Below are 22,215 nucleotides of genomic sequence, written 5' to 3' on the forward strand. Positions count from 1 at the left end.
CACGACTAGCCAGAACTGCGTTAAATTCATGAGACATATTACCCCCCCCCCCCCCCCCCCCCCCCCCCCCCCCCCCCTTCAATTGGAATGAAGGGTGCCCATAGTACATTTCGAGACATTTTCAGCCATGGCCAGAAATTGTTTGCACATAAATACTTTGGACTTTTCTTTAAGCGTGAATATACATGCATGCGTAGAGTAATCATCAATGAAAGTCACGAAGTAAAGGTAATTGCCCAAGGACGGAGTTTGCATGGGTCCACAAATATCACTATATGCACAAGCTACAACCTACATGTGGCCCTAACTGAACCATCCTTTGGAAACTTAGAATGATGCATCTTACCCAAAATACAGTCTTCACAAACCTGTTTGACAGGTGCTTCAAGAGGCAGCAAAGAAGCAACCATATCACATTTCTGCAAACGCAGCAAAAGTCAGATGACCAAAACGTGCATGCCAAAGTTTTGCATCTGAAATAGCCTTTGAATCCACAACTGCATTTGAAAAATTCTACCCACACTTGTCATACAAAGTGAGCTTGTCATAATAATCAATATCTAATTCTCCTAAATGATTTTCTCATATTAAACTGATCATTTAATGTGGGGAAGTGCCAGGGGAGAAAAGGCTAGAATATTGGTTAAGCTAGCAGACCGGCCATAGTAGGGATCCAAAGGAGGGAAAATAGGGATCCAAAGGGGGGGCCATCTGCAAAAGAGCCATGTGCAACAATGGGCTAAAAAGACCCTAAAGTTCAGCCCATTAAGACTTCCAAAATGCTAAGGTTCCAAAATTCAAAGGTTGTGTCCAAAGGGTTAAAGCTTAGGGGGAATTGGATGCTTTGTGTGCTCTCCAAAGTCAATGCATATCCCTACATGGGAGGGGGTGAGCCCTTCTTCTAGGGGATGAGAGAGAAAGCCACACACACACACACACACACACACACAAGCTCCCTTTACACAAAGGGAATGAGGGACACATGTCAGCTCCCTAGGCCAGATGCCCACAAGGTGTGCCCAGTTTCTATTGGTTGACCCTTGAAGTGGACCAATGAGAATTAAGCTAGAGTAAATATAGTTTAATTAATTTAAAAACATTTAATTAAAAAAACCAATGAGAATTAAGTCTTCTAGAAGACCATTGGGTAGTCTCCCAAGGGGTCCAATGAGCATTCAGGAGCCCAATGGCTTGCCTGATTCCTATTGGCCAGGAGGCAAAGGGGTCCAATGAGATTTTAGTTTAATTATTTAATTACCTAAAGCTCTCACAAAAGGGGAAAGGGGAACACATGTCAGAAGGCTATCACTTATGCTGCTTAATTGTCATTGGCTTGACTTGGGGAGAGCCAATGAGGGCTCAGCAAGAGCAAATAGCAAGAGGGCTCGCCCAAGAGAGAGAGGGGGCTGATTTTAGCAAGGCATTATCACACACACACTCACACAAGCTCATGTGTGAAGAAAGAGAAGACTATCTCTTCCCAAGCCTTAATGGAGAACTTATCACCTACTCCAAGCTTGTGAGATAGAAGCCTACATCAACACTCTAATGGAATGTGGATGCAAATCCAACCAAGAGCCAAGCTTCAATGCATGCTTATCTCCTCTACCAAGCTAATTACTAAGCTAAGCTATGCTAATATGAGTGATTATGTGAGGAGATGTACATCTTTCTCGTAAGATACTCCTTCTTCCTCTCAATCTACTCTCATACCCTGCTAGCTCTCACCATCTTCGAAGGTGTGTGAGGTCTTGGTTCTGATAACGGGGATAATTCAAGTTGTGTTTGCTAAGTGTTTGCTTAGTGCATGAAGCTTTCATCTTCATTGCACTAGCTAGTCTTGAAGGAACACAAAGAATTGTATTGTACAATGTCTCTCTTGATGGGAGAAACCATAATACAAAGCCTTTTGGAGGGGGGACCGGCTCCATGCAAATCCGGTCCTCAATTGTTGTCATTAGCTTAATTTCTCTCTCTTTTGAAAGTATTGTCGATGCTATCTAACTAGGTGTTATGCTTTTTGTTGCTCTCTCCACCCAAGCACTCTTGTAATTCTCATTAGGAATCTATTCTAATGAAATGCCCACTATGTTCATGCTCATTTCCGCTACACACAAGTTATTAGGCCATTAAATGTTACATTGGTATCAGAGCTCAAGGTTTCTCTTTTGTTGCTCAAGAAGGGAGGTCCTCAAGCTAGTTACAAATGGTTGGTATTATTAATTGCCTGTGAGTAAGTAGAATAGGGATTTTTTAGCCTTGCAGTGCGCCTGGCTTTGTGCAGTTAACGGGGCATCACCATCGAGAGCTATGGTCTTAATAGTGGAGTCCTACGGGGCTTGCCTACGACTTAACCACTATTGAGCTATTAGAAGCTTGACAGGAGCCGGTGCTGTTTTGGTGTTGAAAGACCCTCTCTTCTATTCCTTGCAATTAATGGTATTCGAGCCGCGGGTACAATAGCTTGAGTGATTTTTCTAAAGGGGTAAAGAGGAGTAGCAACTAGGGCTTGAAGTGCCAAAGTACACCTAAAAGTTGTTAGAATGGATGACAATAGTAAAGAGAGTGAAATTAATGTTGATAACTTTGATTTTGCTCATGAGCAAGCTACTAATGATGCTTCAATGCTTGTTAACTATCTTGTTTCTAGGCTTCAACAAGCCATGGGCAATCCATCTCTCCAAAGTGAAGTGCAACGGCAACTCCGAGCTCACGGGATTCTCCAAGCTCATCACCATGACAAGAGAACACCTAGGAAGCCTCCTTGTGAGACTACCAAAAGAGGTCTCTCTCCGATTCGGGAAGAAGAAGAGAATCTATACGAAGGGCTCAAGAATTTACTTCTTGATGATGCATCTCCTTCCCAAAGGAGAACTCAAGAGCCTCCACTGGAGGAACGAGAAAGAAGCAAGTCTCCCGCCACCTCGGCGGAGATGGCTCCACGAAGACGGCAGGCTAAACGCTCTCCATCACCACCAAAGCGGAGAAGATCATCATACTCTTCTCCACGCCATAATTCAAAGAGGGATGATAAAAATCAAGAGAAGAAAAAGGCAAGAAAGAGGACATCCTCTTCTCCATCTTCTTCATCCTCTTCCTCTTATGAAAGCTATGGTGAAGACGACAAAGATCAAGACAAGAAAAAGGCGAGAAAGAGGTCACCCTCTTCTCCACGTTCTTCAAATTCTTCACCTTCTCAAGAAAGTGATGGTGCAACCTTTGAACCATCAAAAAGAAGAGGCCATAGGAAATCCTATGCCGCATGGAAGAGGTCGTCCAAGCTGAAGAAATTCAAAGAGGGAGGGAAGAGCATCTCTTTCCTTACCTATGATGGCACCTTTGGTGCTACGGACAAAGTATTGGCCTTTATCCAGCAATTCGATGCGGCGTTTGGAGATGAGGGCTTCACGGAGTCCTCTAAGCTACGCCATGTACCTATGCACTTTCAAAAGTCTGCCAGACAATGGTGGTCTAGCCTACGAGCCAACGGTGAAGCTCCACGAACATGGAAAGCTTTAAGAGCTTCCATTATGAAGCAGTTTTTGGCCACCGATTGCAAAGACAAAGTACTCACAGAATGGCAAATCTTAAAGCTCTCTCCCAATGAATCCATCCACAAATATGTAGACAAGTTTTGGGACCTACAACTCAAAGCCACTGTCTTCAAAAAGTTGGATTTTGGAGAGCAAAAGCAACAATTCTGTGCGGGCTTAACCGAAGAAATGGCGGAGTATGTCAACTCCCAAAGGCCACATACCATATCGGCGGTAATACACCATACTATGGTGGCCTCTCGAATCAATTTCCAAACGGGGGCTAAAAGAAATAATAAGCCCCCGGAAAACAAGTGTTCCAATGAGCCTAAGGGGAAGGACAATGTCCAAAAGTCTCCTAAGGGCAACTCCAACAAAGCTAAAGAGAAGGGAGTTTACAAAGGTAAGAATAAACTCTCTCCTGAAGAGCTTGAGCGTTATCGTAAGGATAACCGGTGTTTCAAGTGCGACGAACAAGGGCATGCGTACCACGCTTGTCCCCAAAAGAACAACCGCCAAGATCCTCCTAGAGCTTCCTTGGTTGAAATCCAAGAGGAGGAGACTCACCAAACTCACCACAAAGGATCTCCTCTATGCCATGCTTGGGGAAAGGTAAGAGAACATGATGCTTTTATTCTCTTTGACCCTGGTTCTACTCACAATTGTATATCTATAGTGTTGGCCACCAAGCTAGGCATACAAGCTTACGAGATGGGAGATGTCTTACCCGCAGACGGTGCTTTCAAGGGGCAATAAGCTTCAGTCACTCCCTTAATCGGGAAACTAAGGCTCCATGTCCAAAGCTATGTGGACAAAGAGGACTTCTTTATCTCTCCTCTCAAGCATGAGGATGTAATCCTAGGGGAACCATGGTTTGATTGCATGGCTGCCAATGTTAAATTCCCTGAAAGGAGAATCTCCTTTAAGTTCAGGGAAAAAGATATGTATATAGATGCTAAGGAAATGGGTAACACTATACCCATTGTATATACACGAGCTTTCAACAAGTCAATAAAGAGCTCTATTTCTGTGTACATGATTTTTGTTAAAGATTCTCAAAATGAACCTAATGTTTTAGAAAAGAAAATATACACAATCAAAAGGAATTAGACTTTTCCAATTTTCTCAAGGGGTTTCAGGATGTATTTATTGATGACATCCCTTGTGAGCTACCTCCTAAACAAGGTAACGATGACCATGCAATTGAACTTCTTCCAGGAAGTTCATCGCCTAACAAACCTCCTTATAGAGTTTCTCAAGCTCAACAAGAGGAGATTATGTGGCAAGTGTATGAGTTAGTTGAGAAGGGCATGGTTAGGCCTAGCTCATCTCCATTTTGTTCTCCTGTGCTACCAATGGTTCTACTCCTAGAGCTTCCTTGGTTGAAATCCAAGAGGAGGAGACTCACCAAACTCACCACAAAGGATCTCCTCTATGCCATGCTTGGGGAAAGGTAAGAGAACATGATGCTTTTATTCTCTTTGACCCTGGTTCTACTCACAATTTTATATCTATGGAGCTAGCAACCAAGCTAGGCATACAATCCTACGAGATGGGAGATGTCCTACCCGCAGATAGTGCCTTCAAGGGGCAAGAAGCTTCAGTCACTCCCTTAATTGGGAAATTGAGGCTTCATGTCCAAGGCTATGTGGACAAAGAGGACTTCTTTATCTCTCCTCTCAAGCATGAGGATGTAATCCTAGGGGCACCATGGTTTGACCGCCAGGCTGCCGATGTTAAATTTCTTGAAAGGAGAATCTCCTTTAAGTTCAGGGAAAAATACATGTATATAGATGCTAAGGAAATGGGTAACACTATCCCCATTGTACATACACCAGCTTTCAACAAGTCAATAAAGAGCTCTATTTCCGTGTACATGATTTTTGTTAAAGACTCTCAAAATGAACCTAATGCTTTAGCAAAAGAAAATAAAAGCAACCAAAAGGAATTAGAGTTATCCAATTTTTTCAAGGGGTTTCAAGATGTTTTTATTGACGACATCCCTTGTGAGCTACCTCCTAAACGAGGTAATGATGACCATGCAATCGAACTTCTTCCAGGAAGTTCACCGCCTAACAAACCTTCTTATAGAGTTTCTCAAGCTCAACAAGAGGAGATTATGCGGCAAGTGCATGAGTTAGTTGAGAAGGGTATGGTTAGGCCAAGCTCATCTCCATTTTGCTCACCTGTGCTATTAGTGCAAAAGAAAGACGGCACATATCGTATGTGTGTCAACTATAGAGCACTAAATAGGATCACTATCAAGAATAGGTTTCCCGTTCCACGGGTAGAAGACCTATTTGATAAGCTACAAGGATCGACCTACTTCAGTAGGATTGACCTAAAAAGTGGCTATCATCAAATAAGGATAGTTGATCAAGACATTGTAAAGACCGCATTTCGCACCACATTTGGTCTTTACGAATACATTGTCATGCCTTTTGGCTTGACCAATGCACCAGCCACATTCAACCGCTTGATGGAGAAGCTGTTCAGGACTCATCAAACCTTCACTGGAGTGTTCTTTGATGATATTATCATCTACTCTAATTCATTGGAGGAACACAAGCAACACCTCCAGGTAATATTTCAAGTTTTAAGAGAGAATAAACTTTATGTTAATCGAAAGAAAAGTGAATTTTTCTTGCAAGATATTCAGTATTTAGGTCATATTATCTCTCAAGATGGCATCCAAATGGATCCATCTAAGTTAGAGGTAATAAAAGGATGGCCTAAACCAAGGAATCTTCATGAACTAAGAAGCTTTATAGGTATGTGTGCTTACTATAGACGCTTCATAGAAAAGTTCTCACAAATTGCGGGACCATTACATGACCTAACAAAGAAAAGCGTTAGGTATACATGGTCTCCTTAGGAGAACAATGCTTTCGAAAAGCTTAAAGAAAAGCTTATCTCTCAACCTGTGCTTACACTACCGGACCTCTCAAAACCATTTGAGGTCCAATGTGATGCTTGTGGTGATTGCCTTGGAGCTGTTTTGCTCCAAGAAGGGCATGCCATAGGCTATGAGAGTCGAAGGCTCGACCCTGTTGAGCAAGCTCTAGGCATATATGAAAAGGAACTCCTTGCAGTTCTACATGCCTTAGACTCATGGAAGCACTATTTATTGGGGACTCCTTTCATTCTGCGAACGGATCATCAAAGTCTTAAGTACTTCATGACGCAGACCAAGCTCTCCGACAAACAAATGAGGTGGGCAAATTTCCTTTCGCAATTTCATTTTCATATTGCTCACATTGCTGGCAAGGATAATCAAGTAGCTGATGCACTCTCAAGACAGCCGAGAGTGAATGCGGTTTCCATAGCAACTCACAATGATCTATCTTCAATGATAGATGAGTATGCTATTGATCCCGATTTTAGAGATGTGATTTCAGCCCTTGCATTGGGGAAGAAAGAAGAACCATTTACCTTACAAGATGGTTATCTTCTCTATGGCAATAGACTATGCGTTAATAACTCACTACGTGAGAAAGTAATGTATGAATCTCATGCTCCACCTTATGCGGGGCATAGAGGGATTCAGTCTACCTTAAAGGGAATTGAAACATATTTCTATTGGACTACCATGAAAGTGAACATACAAGAGTATGTTTCTAAATGTGTGGTATGCCAAAAGACAAAATTTGATAGAGGGAAGCAACTTGGATTGCTTCAACCCTTGCCAATCCCTAATTCACCATGGGAGAGCATATCCATGGATTTTATCTTTGGATTGCCTAAGTCTATCCATGGGAATACGGGAATATGGACGATAGTAGACAGGTTCAGTAAACAAGCTCATTTTATACCTGTCAAAAAGACTATCAAAGCCCATCAAATGGCAACCCTCTTCATTTCACAAATTTTCAAGTACCATGGCTTGCCAATGTCCATAGTGTCAGATAGAGATCCTAGAATGACCAGTAATTTCTGGAAGGGTCTCTTTGAGAATTTAGGGACAAGGCTAAACTTCTCTTCGGCCTATCATCCACAAACGGATGGCCAAAGTGAAATAGCTAACCTAACCATTCTCGATCTACTAAAAGCCTATGTAACGGAAGTAGATCAAAGATCCCAATGGGAGAAGTACTTACCCTCAGTGGAGTATGCTTACAATAACACTGTACATACTTCCACGGGAAAATCACCTTTCAAGGTAATTGAGGGAAGATCAAAAAGTCCCTTTCTACTTAAAATACATGGGAAGATCTTCGTTGGAGATGAGTATAGCCAAGACCTACAAGAATCTTTCCAAAAGATTAAGGATGCTATCTCTATCTCACAGCAAAGGCAAAAGACTGCTGCTGACAAGCACAAAAAAGCCCAAGCCTTTAAAGAAAATGATTGGGTCTTGTTAAAGTTTCCCAAGGCTCGATTAAGGCACACGACGGGCAAGAATCCTACGGGCCACCAAAAGTACTATGTTAAACTAGCAAAAAGGTACTATGGTCCCTTTCAGATTCTTAGGCCAATCAATGAGATGGCCTATCAACTCAAGTTGCCCAATCATTGGCTCATACACAATGCTTTTCATGTGAGCCTATTAAAGCCTTACAAAGGAGATCCACCTCAAGAACCAACTATTGAAGACCCACCGGAGATCGAGGACCAAGAGGAGGTGCTGCAGCCTGAGTCCATTCTCCGACATGAAGACAAGGTACTAAGAGGCGGTAAGACTATCCGACGATATCTTATTAAGTTTAAGAATTATCCTTTTGAAGATGCTAGATGGATGCAAGGCATACAATTAAAGGATAACGTAAACCTTGTCAATGCTTACAATGCTTCCCAATGAGTAAGCAAATGTACAAAATGTTAAAAATGAACAAAGTTTTTGTCTTATAAGACTTTATTTTTCTTTATTGTGCACAAAAATGAAGTAGTATGCATGCTTAGATCAAGTTTGCGGAGACGATGTCTCCCAAACACCAAGTAGAGCTTGTCACTCTATTATGGAAGACTGATAGGACTAATGTGCAGACATGCTTGCGGCAGCCTAAGGCTCTCAAGCGCCAAATGGACTAGTCATCCATTGTGGAATGATGTCGTAGGGTAACATAGGGATCCTCTACCCGCTAAGAAAACGACTCATGAATATGCTTTATCTTCTCTACACCATAGTCGAGGACGACTATGATTTCAAGAGAGAGATAATGTCATAATAATCAATATCTAATTCTCCTAAATGATTTTCTCATATTAAACTGATCATTTAATGTGGGGAAGTGCCAGGGGAGAAAAGGCTAGAATATTGGTTAAGCTAGCAGACCGGCCACAGTAGGGATCCAAAGGAGGGAAAATAGGGATCCAAAGGGGGGGGCATCTGCAAAAGAGCCATGTGCAACAATGGGCTAAAAAGACCCTAAGGTTCAGCCCATTAAGACTTCCAAAATGCTAAGGTTCCAAAATTCAAAGGTTGTGTCCAAAGGGTTAAAGCTTAGGGGGAATTGGATGCTTTGTGTGCTCTCCAAAGTCAATGCATATCCCTACATGGGAGGGGGCGAGCCCTTCTTCTAGGGGATGAGAGAGAAAGACACACACACACACACACACACACACACACACACACACACACACACACACACACACACACACACACACACAGGCTCCCTTTACACAAAGGGAATGAGGGACACATGTCAGCTCCCTAGGCCAGATGCCCACAAGGTGTGCCCAGTTTCTAGTGGTTGACCCTTGAAGTGGACCAATGAGAATTAAGCTAGAGTAAATCTAGTTTAATTAATTTAAAAACATTTAATTAAAAAAACCAATGAGAATTAAGTCTCCTAGAAGACTATTGGGCAGTCTCCCAAGGGGTCCAATGAGCATTCAAGAGCCCAATGGCTTGCCTGATTCCTATTGGCCAGGAGGCTAAGGGGTCCAATGAGAGTTTAGTTTAATTATTTAATTACCTAAAGCTCTTACAAAAGGGGAAATGGGGACACATGTCAGAAGGCTATCACTTATGCTGCTTAATTGTCATTGGCTTGACTTGGGGAGAGCCAATGAGGGTTCAGCAAGAGCAAATAGCAAGAGGGCTCGCCCAAGAGAGAGAGGGGGCTGATTTTAGCAAGGCATTATCACACACACACTCACACAAGCTCATGTGTGAAGAAAGAGAAGACTATCTCTTCCCAAGCTTTAATGGAGAACTCATCACCTACTCCAAGCTTGTGAGATAGAAGCCTACATCAACACTCTCTTGGCATGTGGATGCAAATCCAACCAAGAGCCAAGCTTCAATGCATGCTCATATCCTCTACCAAGCTAATTACTAAGCTAAGCTATGCTAATATGAGCGATTATGTGAGGAGATGTACATATTTCTCGTAAGATACTCCTTCTTCCTCTCAATCTACTCTCATACCCTGCTAGCTCTCACCATCTTCGAAGGTGTGTGAGGTCTTGGGTCTGAGAACGGGGATAATTCAAGTTGTGTTTGATAAGTGTTTGCTTAGTGCATGAAGCTTTCATCTTCATTGCACTAGCTAGTCTTGAAGGAACACAAAGAATTGTATTGTACAATGTCTCTCTTGATGGGAGAAACCATAATACAAAGCCTTTTGGAGGGGGGACCGGCTCCATGAAAATCCGGTCCTCAACTGTTGTCATTAGCTTAATTTCTCTCTCTTTTGAAAGTATCGTCGATGCTATCTAACTAGGTGTTATGCTTTTTGTTGCTCTCTCCACCCAAGCACTCTTGTAATTCTCATTAGGAATCTATTCTAATGAAATGCCCACTATGTTCATGCTCATTTCCGCTACACACAAGTTATTAGGCCATTAAATGTTACAGAGCTTATACATCCCACAACATAAAATGCCAGATGTAACAATTTCATCACCAAAACTGAGACCATGGACTGTACATCAGTCATCCACAAATTTTACTACAAGACCAAGTGGAGCAAGTGCAAATACAGACAAAAGATTCTTCTTGATCCCAGGTACATAAAGGGCATCAACAAGTGTGAAAGTACTACCCTTTGCAGGAGTAACAACAATTTTTCCAACTCCCTAAACCGGATAAGAGACATTGTTGGCACAAGTAACTAAATTACCACGAGGGACAAACTCAAGAGAGGTGAATAAATCACGATGTGAGGTAATGTGCTTTGTAGCACCACTGTCAAAATACCACACGTATGAATCTGTAGCAACTAACATGCATGCATCATGTACATCAAGATTATAGGTACACTCTGCACTGAAAGCCCATTCTACATCAACATCAGCATCACAATCTCCTTTCATAGAAGACTCAACAATAGCTGCATTTGTAGTGGAACCACCCTCTTTCTTCTTAGCCTCTTTGGACTTCAACTTAGGACACGCTTGATCAAGTGATCATTAGCTTTACAGTAATGGCAACACATATTCTTTTTACCCTTATCACCAGAATTTCCAGAGGAATTTCTGGCAACAGAAGCATTAGGAACATGCGATCTTCCACTCGCATAAGAACCATGAGAAGTGGCTGTATTATTGTTACCACCTTTTCTTTGAGCAGCAATAAAGGCATGTTCAATTGCATGTTGTCTAGTCCTATTTTTTTTGGAAAGCGACTCTTGAAACAACAATGTGAATAATGCATCAAACTTGACAACTTCAAGATTTCCTTGGGTCATAAGTCTCCAAGTACAAGAAAAAGTCTAGTAAGAGTCTGACAAGTCATCAAGAACAGTCTCTGCACAAGGGAGCTGTCTGAAATGACTTCACGTGCAAAAATAAGTTGCTCATTGATATCCTTGACACTAGCAAGGAAAGTGTTCATATCATTTTCCTCATGCATAATCTTTGATTCCAACTTTTTACGCAACAATGCAATTTTAGCCTCATTGCGAGTGGCATAAAGACCAACCAGAATATCCCAAGACTGTTTGGTAGATTTTGTTGAACAAGTGTGAGGAGTAATAGTGCACAGACAATGCAATCAATGCATGAGCCTGTGCATCTTTTACATCCCAACGAGCTTGCTCAGTTGTAGGCAAAACAACTCTAACAATAGCAATCCTTGCAGCAAGACCTGCAACATCCTCAACATCGCCCACGTCCTCAGAACCAGGATGTACATCAATGCCCTGCACAATTTTAGCCGAATATGATTGTTGATTTGATGATGCTAGATTACATATGATCATATGCTCTCAACCAGTACTATAGAAGCATCGAAGTGCAACCATCAACGAAATTCAAAGGCCTATGTTGTTAGGATAGCGTTGTGCAACTGCAATGAAACCATAGAGCACAAAGGCTGCATAATGCACTTATATAGAACAACAAACATGCTAGCAATGAAGCCACAACATTTGTTATGCTATATGATGGTTTTTGCAAGCAAGAAAGAACGACAAAAATATAAGGAGAACGGGCTAGGTCACATGTGAATTTATCTCTAGTGAAATTGAAATAGCATCGGGTTACACATAACCTACAATGAGCTAGGTCACCTGAGAAATGCTCTCTAGCAAAATTACGATAGCATCTAATTACACATAGTAGGTGAATCTTTAGTGATGATTGCAATCAAATAGCAGGTCACCCATCCAAAATAGCATTAAAATTTTTTTTGCAGCTCAAAAGACTCAATGGCTGCTACAATGATGCTAAAAAGACACAAAAGCTCTCTCCTTTTCATGGGTGGATTATTTGCTTTGATTACAAATAGCTGGAGGGAAAAAGAAATAACACAATGTCATAGCAGCACTACATAAGAAGAATAAGGCAATAGCAGTGTTGAAGAGGTCTCTTGTTGGCATCCTCTTTGGCATAAATAGTGGTCTCAAAGCAAGTGGCGACATGAGGGCAGAGATTGTTGAGCTCCCATGCTCTCCATTTTATACTTTGGACCACAATGATTGATTGTCAAAATATTTTGACAAGTCATCAGTGATGATGCTGCCATTCATGGAGCAGATTCGTGACTCATTGTTGTGCTACGCTTTGCTATATTACCACCTGGCCTACTAAAGTCAATCTTCAATTTATTTCCTTCTAGCTCTGAGCCATCCAATGCATGCAATGGCATGTTGCATGCCTCACATCATAGAATTCCACAAACTTATGGTGCCACATTTGTGAAGCCTCTCAAACGTCTTTGACACTTCTTGATGATATAGAAACCCATGGTCAATAGTGGATCAACAACAACAACAACAAAAAAGTGGATCCATGAAAACTAGGTTATTGTAAGCCTGACAAAGGCTACCAAAAAACAAATGCTTACTGAATCTATCAAAGATTGTTTTCACCACATTTGCATGCATGCTAGCATCCAAGTTTAACACTTGTTATTTTGTAGGCACACTATTGTTTATCTTGGATACTAGCATTTTGTCAAGCCAAGGGCCAGAGGCCAGGGGCCGGTTGGAACCCAGCTTGAGGGTGCTTATAAAGGGCCATGGTTGGGTGGAGAGTTGGTATTCAAGATTCTAGTGGTCTCTCAGTGGTATTAGAGCAAGGCTATTTTTGGGAAAAGTGGTCGTGCATGAAGTGTGTGGCTAAAATTGGATAAGATCTTGGAGAAGAAGACAACCATGTGCATGCCTATTTATCAAGAGAAGGCAATGCCATTGATGAGCACCAAATCAAGCAAGGTCGAGCTTGGTGAGTTTGCACTAGGCAAGAGCACTTTTTCATTTCTCTGACTTGCTTGCTCTCGTGGCCTGTAGCAATCACAGTGAGAGCCTTGGTCTTCTCCACATTGCCACCATTGTCGAACTCAACGTCAAACATGGGTTGAATCACTAAGGCGATAAAATCTCGCAAAAGTTTCACAATTTTGTTGAATTAGACACAGTCTTTTTTGACAGGCATTTAAAAATCGGAAAAGCCTAGCGGTTGGATGACGTTTTCCAAAAGTTCACCATTGACATTAATGATTCTCTACAGCTCAACAAAATTAATTTAGCAAGGCTAATTAATTTTGATTGTGGTGGTTCATAGTCGATTCCAATTTATTTTCGATTGGCAATTTTCTTAAAGGTGCATCTTTTCTCTTGCTAGCACAACACAAAATCGCCATGGATTTGGACATTGATATGTAGCATATGTTTGATTTTGAAAATCGTGCACAAGTTCCACCTATTGTTGCCCCATGATTGAATACTCTCATGGAGGATACCTGCATGGCAATGGGGTCAGATGATAGCTACAAATTGCTTGACATCTAAGAGTTTAGAGCACTACAAACATGCATGACTGTTTTAGAGTCTAATTTTGCAAAGTTGAGTGAGAATGTCACCAAAATGTCTAATATGTTTGTGCAATTCATGTAACAATAAACCAAGAGTGTTAATGAGTAGACTTGGTTTCTATGTCTCCCATGTTTGGAGGAAATACACGTGGCTTGCAGGAGGAAGACTCCAATGTTGAGGGGTTTCACCTTCTCTGTCAAAAAGAGGTGGATGACGTGTTAAATAATACCAAGCCACCAATTTTTAGGGGAGAGGAAAGCAAATGCAACAAAGATAATGTGAATATATTCCTGAGCAAGTGGGATGGGATTCACGATCTTAGATGTGCTCTAGATGTAGTCAAGGCACTGCAAACAAGTCGGACTCTAGAGGACAAGGCCTAAAAATGGTGAATGTCTCTCAAGGAGAAGGCATCATACCACAGACTTGGAAAGCCTTTGAAACTATGAAAAATTTATTCTCACAAATGAAGCGGAAAAAAATTGGTCGGCATGGGACAATTGCTCTATGCATCAACATAACACACTTCTGGAGTATATCTCACACTATCGTGATGTAATTCTCAAGCTAGATGGTTTGGATACCTTTCAGAAAGTGCGTGGATTTATCCGTGGGTTGACACCATAGCTTAAGAAGCATGTCAGAACCTAGGACCCAAAGACGCTTGAGGAGGCCATAATGCAAGCACATATACACAAGGATCCCGATGAGAAAGCATTGCATAACACTCACATGTTTGACATTGCACATGAAAATGCACGCACTTCATGCATAGATAACTTCCAACTCTTTTGGAGTAATTTCTTGATGACATGCTCAACTTTGTCCTTTGAGTTCTCTTCTTTGGATTCCATATTGTGACCGTCGATACTTCGTATTTCATTCTTTGATGTTTATGTTGCTACTCTCATCTTTGATTTCTTAAACACAACATTCAAAGAGGCAAATGGGTGCTCTTTTAGAATGAAAAGATGCATGGTGTGAATCTTTTTCCTACTTTGCAACAACTCTTGGGAACCTCAAGGAAGCTTTCCTCTCCTTGAGAGAAACCCATACCATTCTTTGATCTACTCCTCTTATTTAGATTACTTGGCAAATATAAAAGTAAGAGATCTCCTTTTCTAGTTAGAAACACTAGATAATAAAATTTGGATTAAGAAATAACAAGAAATGTTTGCACTCTTTGCTAATTATACAACAAAATTGAGACACCTTTTTTTTTCTTTCTTACCTCAAACCATATTTGGATTGAGAAAGAGAGAAATTTTTGACATCTTTGAATCTTGCCTTGCAATGATGGAGTTCCTTATATCAGGTCGCACTCCATAGAAAAAGAGGGCATCCTAGCGCTTTGATCCCAATGAAACCTTAATTAGATATATCTTGCTCTAAGGATTGACTCACCTTAGCATAGGTTACATTTTTTGGGTGCATAAACAAGCATCATTTCCACATACATATCCAAACTAAAATGCTTATAACCAAAATTAAGGAGAAATTTATTAACATGAGCCGATCCAAGATTGTGAGCCAAACTTTATGAGGCCCATCCCTTCTCCTCTTGAAAGTCTTTTTATTACTCATGCTCTTGGAGCTCTTTGCAATAAAGAGAAGGTTGAGTATACATAGGACCATGGAAGCTAATATCTCAATGATCCAAGCAACTTAGCAGGCTCCTTAATCATCAAGTATTATTTTCCTCTTCTTCACAACATTGATGCATAATCAATACAAGTGTATATTGCAGAGAGAGTAGAATCCTTAGGTGTTTGGTTATGAGATTCATAAGAAGAACCGCCATCGCATAGTAGTATATAGAATACTAGTGCAAGTTCTTGAAATTTTAGACAGTCTCTGATAATCCCATGAGATGGTGTTCTAATCTAAGCAAGAGCTTTTGACTTCTTCCACAACTTTCTAGAGTCTGAAAAGCGCTAAATTTTGATAAAAACACTTTTGCAATCCAATCTTTGCAAGAGCGAGTTATGCATGATTTAATGAAGACTACTTTTTCCTCCCTTTTAAAAATAGTGACTTTGAATTTCTAGGAGTGGATGGAAATGTCCAAAGTATGTCTATGAACATGAGTATTTGACCACTTTTGGGATTTTCTTAAGAGGTACGTGAATGTTTAAGCCCTCGTGCCCATCCACATGCCCTTCTATCCACTTTGCATCCCATTCCCACTCACCAAGAGTTGTATTTTGTCGTTTTGAGTTTCATAAAATTGTTGTGAGATCTTAGGAAGTTTTCACTCTTATAAATTGGCATTCATCTTTTGGCACTTCCTTAGCTATAAGTGCACTTCCTTGCACGGCTCGTTGTCTTTTGACATGTGCTTTCTCTATTCGGGGTAGTTGTTTTGGGTTCGTAAATCTACATACGAACCCCTACACAATTCCCTAAGCACTTGTGGAGGTAGTGTCAACCTTTGGAACCATAAAGTCCTATGATGCACCTTTCTACCATAATCTTAACCTTCATCTCCACTCAATCTTACTTTCTCAAAATGACATTTATCTTATTTCAAAAACTATAATATCTAAGATTTCAAAAATAGCTTAGTGTTTTCTTGTTGAATTTTTTTCCCCAAGAGGGAAGAGAAGCATACATTTAAGACAACTGTTTTTAAAAAAATTGTTGCAGAGGGGGAAGGGAAGCAAGCTTTAAAGAAAGGTAAGAGCAAGATGGGAGAGAAGAGGAACAAGAGACCATGAGAAGGGGGAATTGAAAGATTCCAAGAGCGGAGGTAGCGGGCAAAGAGGGAGGGAAAGGAGTCAAAACGTGAATGAGGGGATGAGCTAATGGGAGGGTTAAGTGGGGAAGGAGCTGAAAAATAGGGTTGCAAGAATGCACGTAAAGATAGAGAAGAAGAAGAAGCTCAAGGGTAAACACCACAAAAAGTTGTATTACTATTCTTAAAAGGTCTACATGGTTTCCTATATAGGTACAAAATCCAAGCATTCCAATCTTGCAAGGAGTCTCATTGACAATTTTCTTTGTGCAAGCGAGGAACAAGGAACATCTCATTGATATGGCATCTCAATTTTCTTTGTGCAAGCAAGGAACAAGGGATCTATTGCAACTACTGTGACAATCCATGAAGATAGTGATGGAAGACAAGATAGTCAATTCCATGCTCATTGTGTTCATAACTCTTGGTCATGTTCCTTGAAAAATGCAGTCGTCACAATGACAACTTGCCATGTAATACTAATCCACAATTGCTCCCAAGACAACTCATGTACTTTGGTCACAATAAAAACAGATCCTTTCAAGCTATACAAGAACCTCTCCAGTTTAGTACTTGTGGTTTATGTTTATTTGTATATATTTATGTGGCGTGTACTTGTGGTTGAAATTCTGAAGTAACAAGCCTCAAGTTCAAGACTCATAGGGTAGATCTTTGAGGACTCGTAGGATAGCTCCGGCAGTGTTAACATTCTCTGTAGATAAGTGCACCTTTGTAGATGCCATTTACAACAGCTACCAATGAGTAAGACTGCGAGCCCTCAATTGAGTTCTTTTTATGGAGCTTGGGATGGGCTCAAAACTTAAAAACATCATTCAATTAAATCTCATTTACCATTGCCATATTTTGGATTCATGATGGATATAGCCTTAAAGTAAGAAGATCTTGACATGCGCTATCATTTTCCACCCCAAACCCTCATTAATTCAATTTTACTGATCATGGTTGGAGTTGGTTTGCAATGGATATTTCCTTCTATTGGCTCCTACTTTTCAAGCCTACTTCAATTGGGGTTTTTACCCTTAGAGGCAAGCTTACCTCATCACTCCACTTGTGCACGCATCACAATACATTTGATCCTTTTCATCCTCGACAACAATCATTCCAATTCACCTATATGAATTTACTCATAGCCGTCGCAACGAGATTGACCACAAACGGTCTGACACATCTACACTAGGAATGATGAATACATTGTGGCATCATTGATACCTTCCTAAGCACACAGTGCTCATGAAAAATGGCAAGCAGCTAGTACTGCTCTTGAACCTGCCAAACAATAGAGCAAAAAAACACCAAAACTTTCGTTCTTCTCTTCTACTTGTGAGCCTATTTCTCTGACGAGATGAGGCCAAGTTAGTAGAGCCTCGTTCTAATTGTACCCCAATGTTGAGAGGGTTCAACAGCTTTATTCTTCAAAGGGGGCAAAGATCACCACAGAATTGTGTCCCCCAAAGCCAAAGGAGTTGGAAATGGCTGGAATAATAACCAAGACAACATGTCAACCCCACAAGTTGAGCCACACTCACAGAAGCTCATCATATTTAACGTGCGCAGTGAATTTCAACGTACCCACATGGACCTCATGTTGTTGCTTAACATTTGCAACGGTGTCGAATTCAACCGCTGGTTCTAGATTCTGTAAAATTAAATCAAAAGAAAAGGCTCCATCAGAAAATGAGAACAAAACTCCTTTGAAGCCTAGCACTTCCACATTACATATGGGGTCCGTAAGATACATAAAATTACATACAAATTGATTGATTGTTGGATGAATATAGCCAGTGTTCACAGCTTTTATGGTGGCAATGGCTTCAAGTCCACCAGCAGCACCTAAGCAATGTCCTATCATTGACTGCAAGTGAAGAAACGCTTTACAGGTCACCAGAAACTAAAAAATGTTGAAAATTCATTAAGGCAAACATTCTTCAGCATCACCTTTGTGGAATTTATTTTTATTTGCTTCGGATCTTTAAAGACTTTTTTTAAAGCATTGACCTCAGCCAGGTCCCCAACAGACGTTGACGTTGCATGGGCATTAATGTAGTTCACCTAAGACACCACTGAATCAATAGACGCACTTATATTTCATGTTTTGCAGAAGTATTGTTATTTTATGAGCATTGTGAAAGAGGGAAAACCTCCTCAGCTGACACCCCTGCATCCTCCAAAGCCCTCTCAATGCATGAGGACACCCCCAGTCCATCAGCTCTTGGATCAGTCATATGATAAGCATCACAAGTGACAGCTCCTCCCAGGTATTCAGCAACAATTGGAGCTCCACGCCTCATGGCATTCTCCAAGCTCTCCATTACCTTCGCAAAATACACACGCATTCTTGGAAGGATACAAATGTTTGTTATGCTGCACCACAAAACTTGAAAACAATGACCAAATTAAGCAAAACTTACCAAAACACCTGCACCTTCCCCCATCACAAAGCCATCCCGATCCTTATCCCATGGCCGAGATGCTGTCACTGGATCGCTGTTCCTTTGAGAAAGAGCTCTGCATGCAATAAAGCCTCCTAGACCCACTGGAATGATTGCAGCTTCTGTGCCACCAGCAACCATTATATCTGCCTCTCCTCTACGAATATGATTTGCAGCTGCATAGAAACAATAATTGGAAGTTGCACATGCTGTCGAAATGGAGTAGTTTGGGCCCATCAGTCCTAACTCAATGGCCAACAAAGCTGACCCCATGTTGGTGATCGCATAGGGTATAAAAAAAGGAGTTATTCTCTTGTAGCCCTTCTCAATCAGCGCCTGAACTCCATCTGAAAACACTGATAGGCCACCCATGCCTGACCCTACAAGTACACCAATTCTCTGCTTATCTACCTGCAATTCACCCAAACAATAATTGACGTTCCAACAAAGAATTTTTTACATTGATTTCTAATTTTGGAGTTGCCCGTATCCATATTCTATCATCACATTTTACCAAGAGCAGTAGAAAAATCCATAAACCCATCGGTGCCTTAATGCTTACGAGAGACAGATCTTTTGATTTTCTGCTTATTTCCATTGCCATGCCAAACTCATTTACTGATACGCTGAGAGTTCCGCCAAAATAAGACAGCAATCAAAAAAAAAAAGGGGGGCAAGTAATGCCTTTATTTCTAGCTAGATCATTGAGGTAATGTTGTTATGTAATGCAACTGAAAGAGACACAAAAGCACCTGGGAAGAACTATGAGAGGTTCAACATTATCACATACCTTCTCTAAATTATCAGAACCAAGACCAGCATTCTCCAAAGCTTTCTTCCCACTGACTATGCAATAACGGAGACAATCATCAAGTCTACGGTCATTTTTTCCATCGATGTAGCCCTCCGATGAAAAGTTTCTAATTTGTCCTGCAAACTTTGTTGGAAATTTGGATGCATCAAACCGATCAATGGGGCCAATGCCACTCTGACCTTCTAGCAACTTCTCGTAGTATACATCCAGTTCATTTCCAAACACAGACACTAAGCCCATTCCGGTGATCACCACTCTTTTCTTGGGATCTTTCTCACGTTTGGGCACACTGGCAGTGGAAGCTCTTGTGATCAGCTTCCCAGCTGCAAAAAAACAAGGAATACTCAACACAAGATCGCTAGTTTTATAGCTTCTTGGTGGAGCTTAGTAATCACATGAGCTGTACCAGATTGTCATGCAGCATTACTATTGAAAAATGAAGGTTATAAATGCAACAAAAGTCCTAATGCCCCCCTTCTCAGCAGTGTTTTTTTTGTATGATACCACAGGATCCAAACATTACCATCGTTGCATAAGTTGCATTCATAGATACAGGGGACGCCCATTTTTGGGCTTCCCGTCCCCTTTTTTCCGTTCCCGCTTGCCGTCCTGCCCTCTTTTTTACACTAAAAATCCATTTGAGCCTCGTCCCCCGCCTGTCCCCCTTCCCTGTCCTCAACGCATCCCTTGTGACTATGGTTGCATTGCATTGATGCACTCAGGCTTGCACTTAGCAAGGAGAATCAATAGTAGATCAAGGTTGAGGAACCAAGAAGCCTAAGCATTCTACTTACAATTGCATGTCAGTCATCATGAGCTTTCATCACATTCATTAAATTATGGTGGAGCAGTACCTTAACAGTATTGACGTGATATTTAATGCACAGAAACCCCATTCAAACCTCGATCGAGTTGTAAGACATGCATGCATGCAGCACCAGGCATTGCCCACATAATGTGAAACAGATCGAGTACCATAGAGCTCAGGACGTTATGTTTCTTAAACTAAGCAGAAGCATCCAACACAAGGGGCACAAAAGTAACGGGAAATGGACTTCAAGTAAACACGCAAGAAACTTCTTGACATGACTGCACAATAGCTTGTTGCTAGAACTCATGCACCGAGAGAGAGAGAGAGAGAGAGAGAGAGAGAGAGAGAGAGAGAGAGAGAGAACCTGGAAGTGTTCGGGGGAGACCTAGAGATGCCGTACTGAGTCCAAAATCTGGAAGAGAAGCAGAAGGATCTGCAGCCCGCAAGCCATGAAATTGCTGAAAAGTGGAGTGGGAAACCGCCATAGCCGCTGGCATAGCTTTGCTTTTCCTCGGAGCAGAAGGGAGAAAGAGGAAGCTCAAGCGCTGAGAATGAGATCAAACGTGGAGTTTTCCTTGTGAGAGCCAGTACGAATTGCGGTTGATGATGGTGATGATGACGATGATAGTCCAAGGTTCGCTCTTCTACATGCAAATGGAAAGATGCACTTGAGCTCGTAACAGTAGTAGGTGGGACAATGGTTTTTTTTTTCTTTTTGGAAAATTACCAAAATACCTCTCTGACTTGTGGAAATTCCCAGTATGTCGTACCCATTTAAAAAAATAAAAGATTAATGAGAATCATCTAAAGATGCTGCTAGGGGACTCGGAAACAAAGATTGAAGCGTTCTCTCTCTCTCTCTCTCTCTCTCTCTCTCTCTCTCACTCTCACATGCTGTATACCAACGACCATCTGTGGAGTTCTCTCTCTCTCTCTCTCTCTCTCTCTCTTCCTTTTTGCATGAGAGGTTATTTGAGGTGCAGTCCAACATATAACGCACTCTCTCTCTTTCTCTCTCTATGCGCATGGCTTGGGGTGAATTCTCTCTCTCTCTCTCTCTCTCTCTCTCTCTCTCTCTCTCTCTCTCTCTCTAGCTTCCTATGACGTTAAAATCCTCTTCTTCTTCTTCTCATCGACTACACTTCAAGCACTCAGCTTCGCAATTACAGAGAATCCACAGACGACAGTCATCGCTGTTGGGCGCCTGCGTACGTAGAGTTGAGGCTAGGTAGGAGAGGGCATGCGAACGCGTAGGGGTAGTTGAGGGAAGGGGGAGGAATATCCGGGGGTAATGGGTTTTCTTTTAAGAAGAATGAGTATGTCCTCAAATTTAAAAAATTCCCCAATACACCCCTCCGAAAAAACCCCTCATTAACCCCGTAAACATCTCTAAAGTCAAATTTTTTTTGCAACTCTTCATACGAATATTGGTTCTCCCTCAATAGAAGATGATAGAACTAGGATTTTATATGGTGTTGTGGGCTCTTCAGATGAAAATGTTCATCATTTTTAGACACAAATGCCTCTATTTGTGAGTGAGTTTTGTTTAGAAAACTTAAAAATAACTCCCCCTTGTCATGAATATTATAATATGCAAAAATCAGGGCAAATCCATCCCAATATGGTGCAAGGGTATATTAGGAATTTTTGAAATTTGAGGGGTATGTTGGGAAT

General features: G+C 41.2%; 1 protein-coding gene across 1 annotated transcript; it reads right to left on the reverse strand.

Moving 5' to 3' along the window:
* Window positions 1-17,586: 17,586 nt before the first annotated feature.
* Window positions 17,587-21,191, reverse strand: LOC147450089 (3-oxoacyl-[acyl-carrier-protein] synthase I, chloroplastic-like). Its single transcript, XM_086519421.1, has 8 exons — window positions 20,906-21,191; window positions 19,707-20,053; window positions 18,896-19,327; window positions 18,626-18,799; window positions 18,423-18,536; window positions 18,238-18,339; window positions 18,057-18,123; window positions 17,587-17,960 (listed from the first exon to the last, which is right to left on the reverse strand). The coding sequence occupies exons 1-8, from the start codon at window positions 21,036-21,038 to the stop codon at window positions 17,893-17,895; spliced, it is 1,437 nt and encodes a 478-aa protein (XP_086375547.1). The 5' UTR covers window positions 21,039-21,191; the 3' UTR covers window positions 17,587-17,892.
* Window positions 21,192-22,215: the final 1,024 nt, after the last annotated feature.

The sequence above is a fragment of the Adiantum capillus-veneris genome, chromosome 9 (assembly GCF_014529385.1).
Source record: "Adiantum capillus-veneris isolate H3 chromosome 9, ASM1452938v2, whole genome shotgun sequence".
Taxonomy (NCBI): domain Eukaryota; kingdom Viridiplantae; phylum Streptophyta; class Polypodiopsida; order Polypodiales; family Pteridaceae; genus Adiantum; species Adiantum capillus-veneris.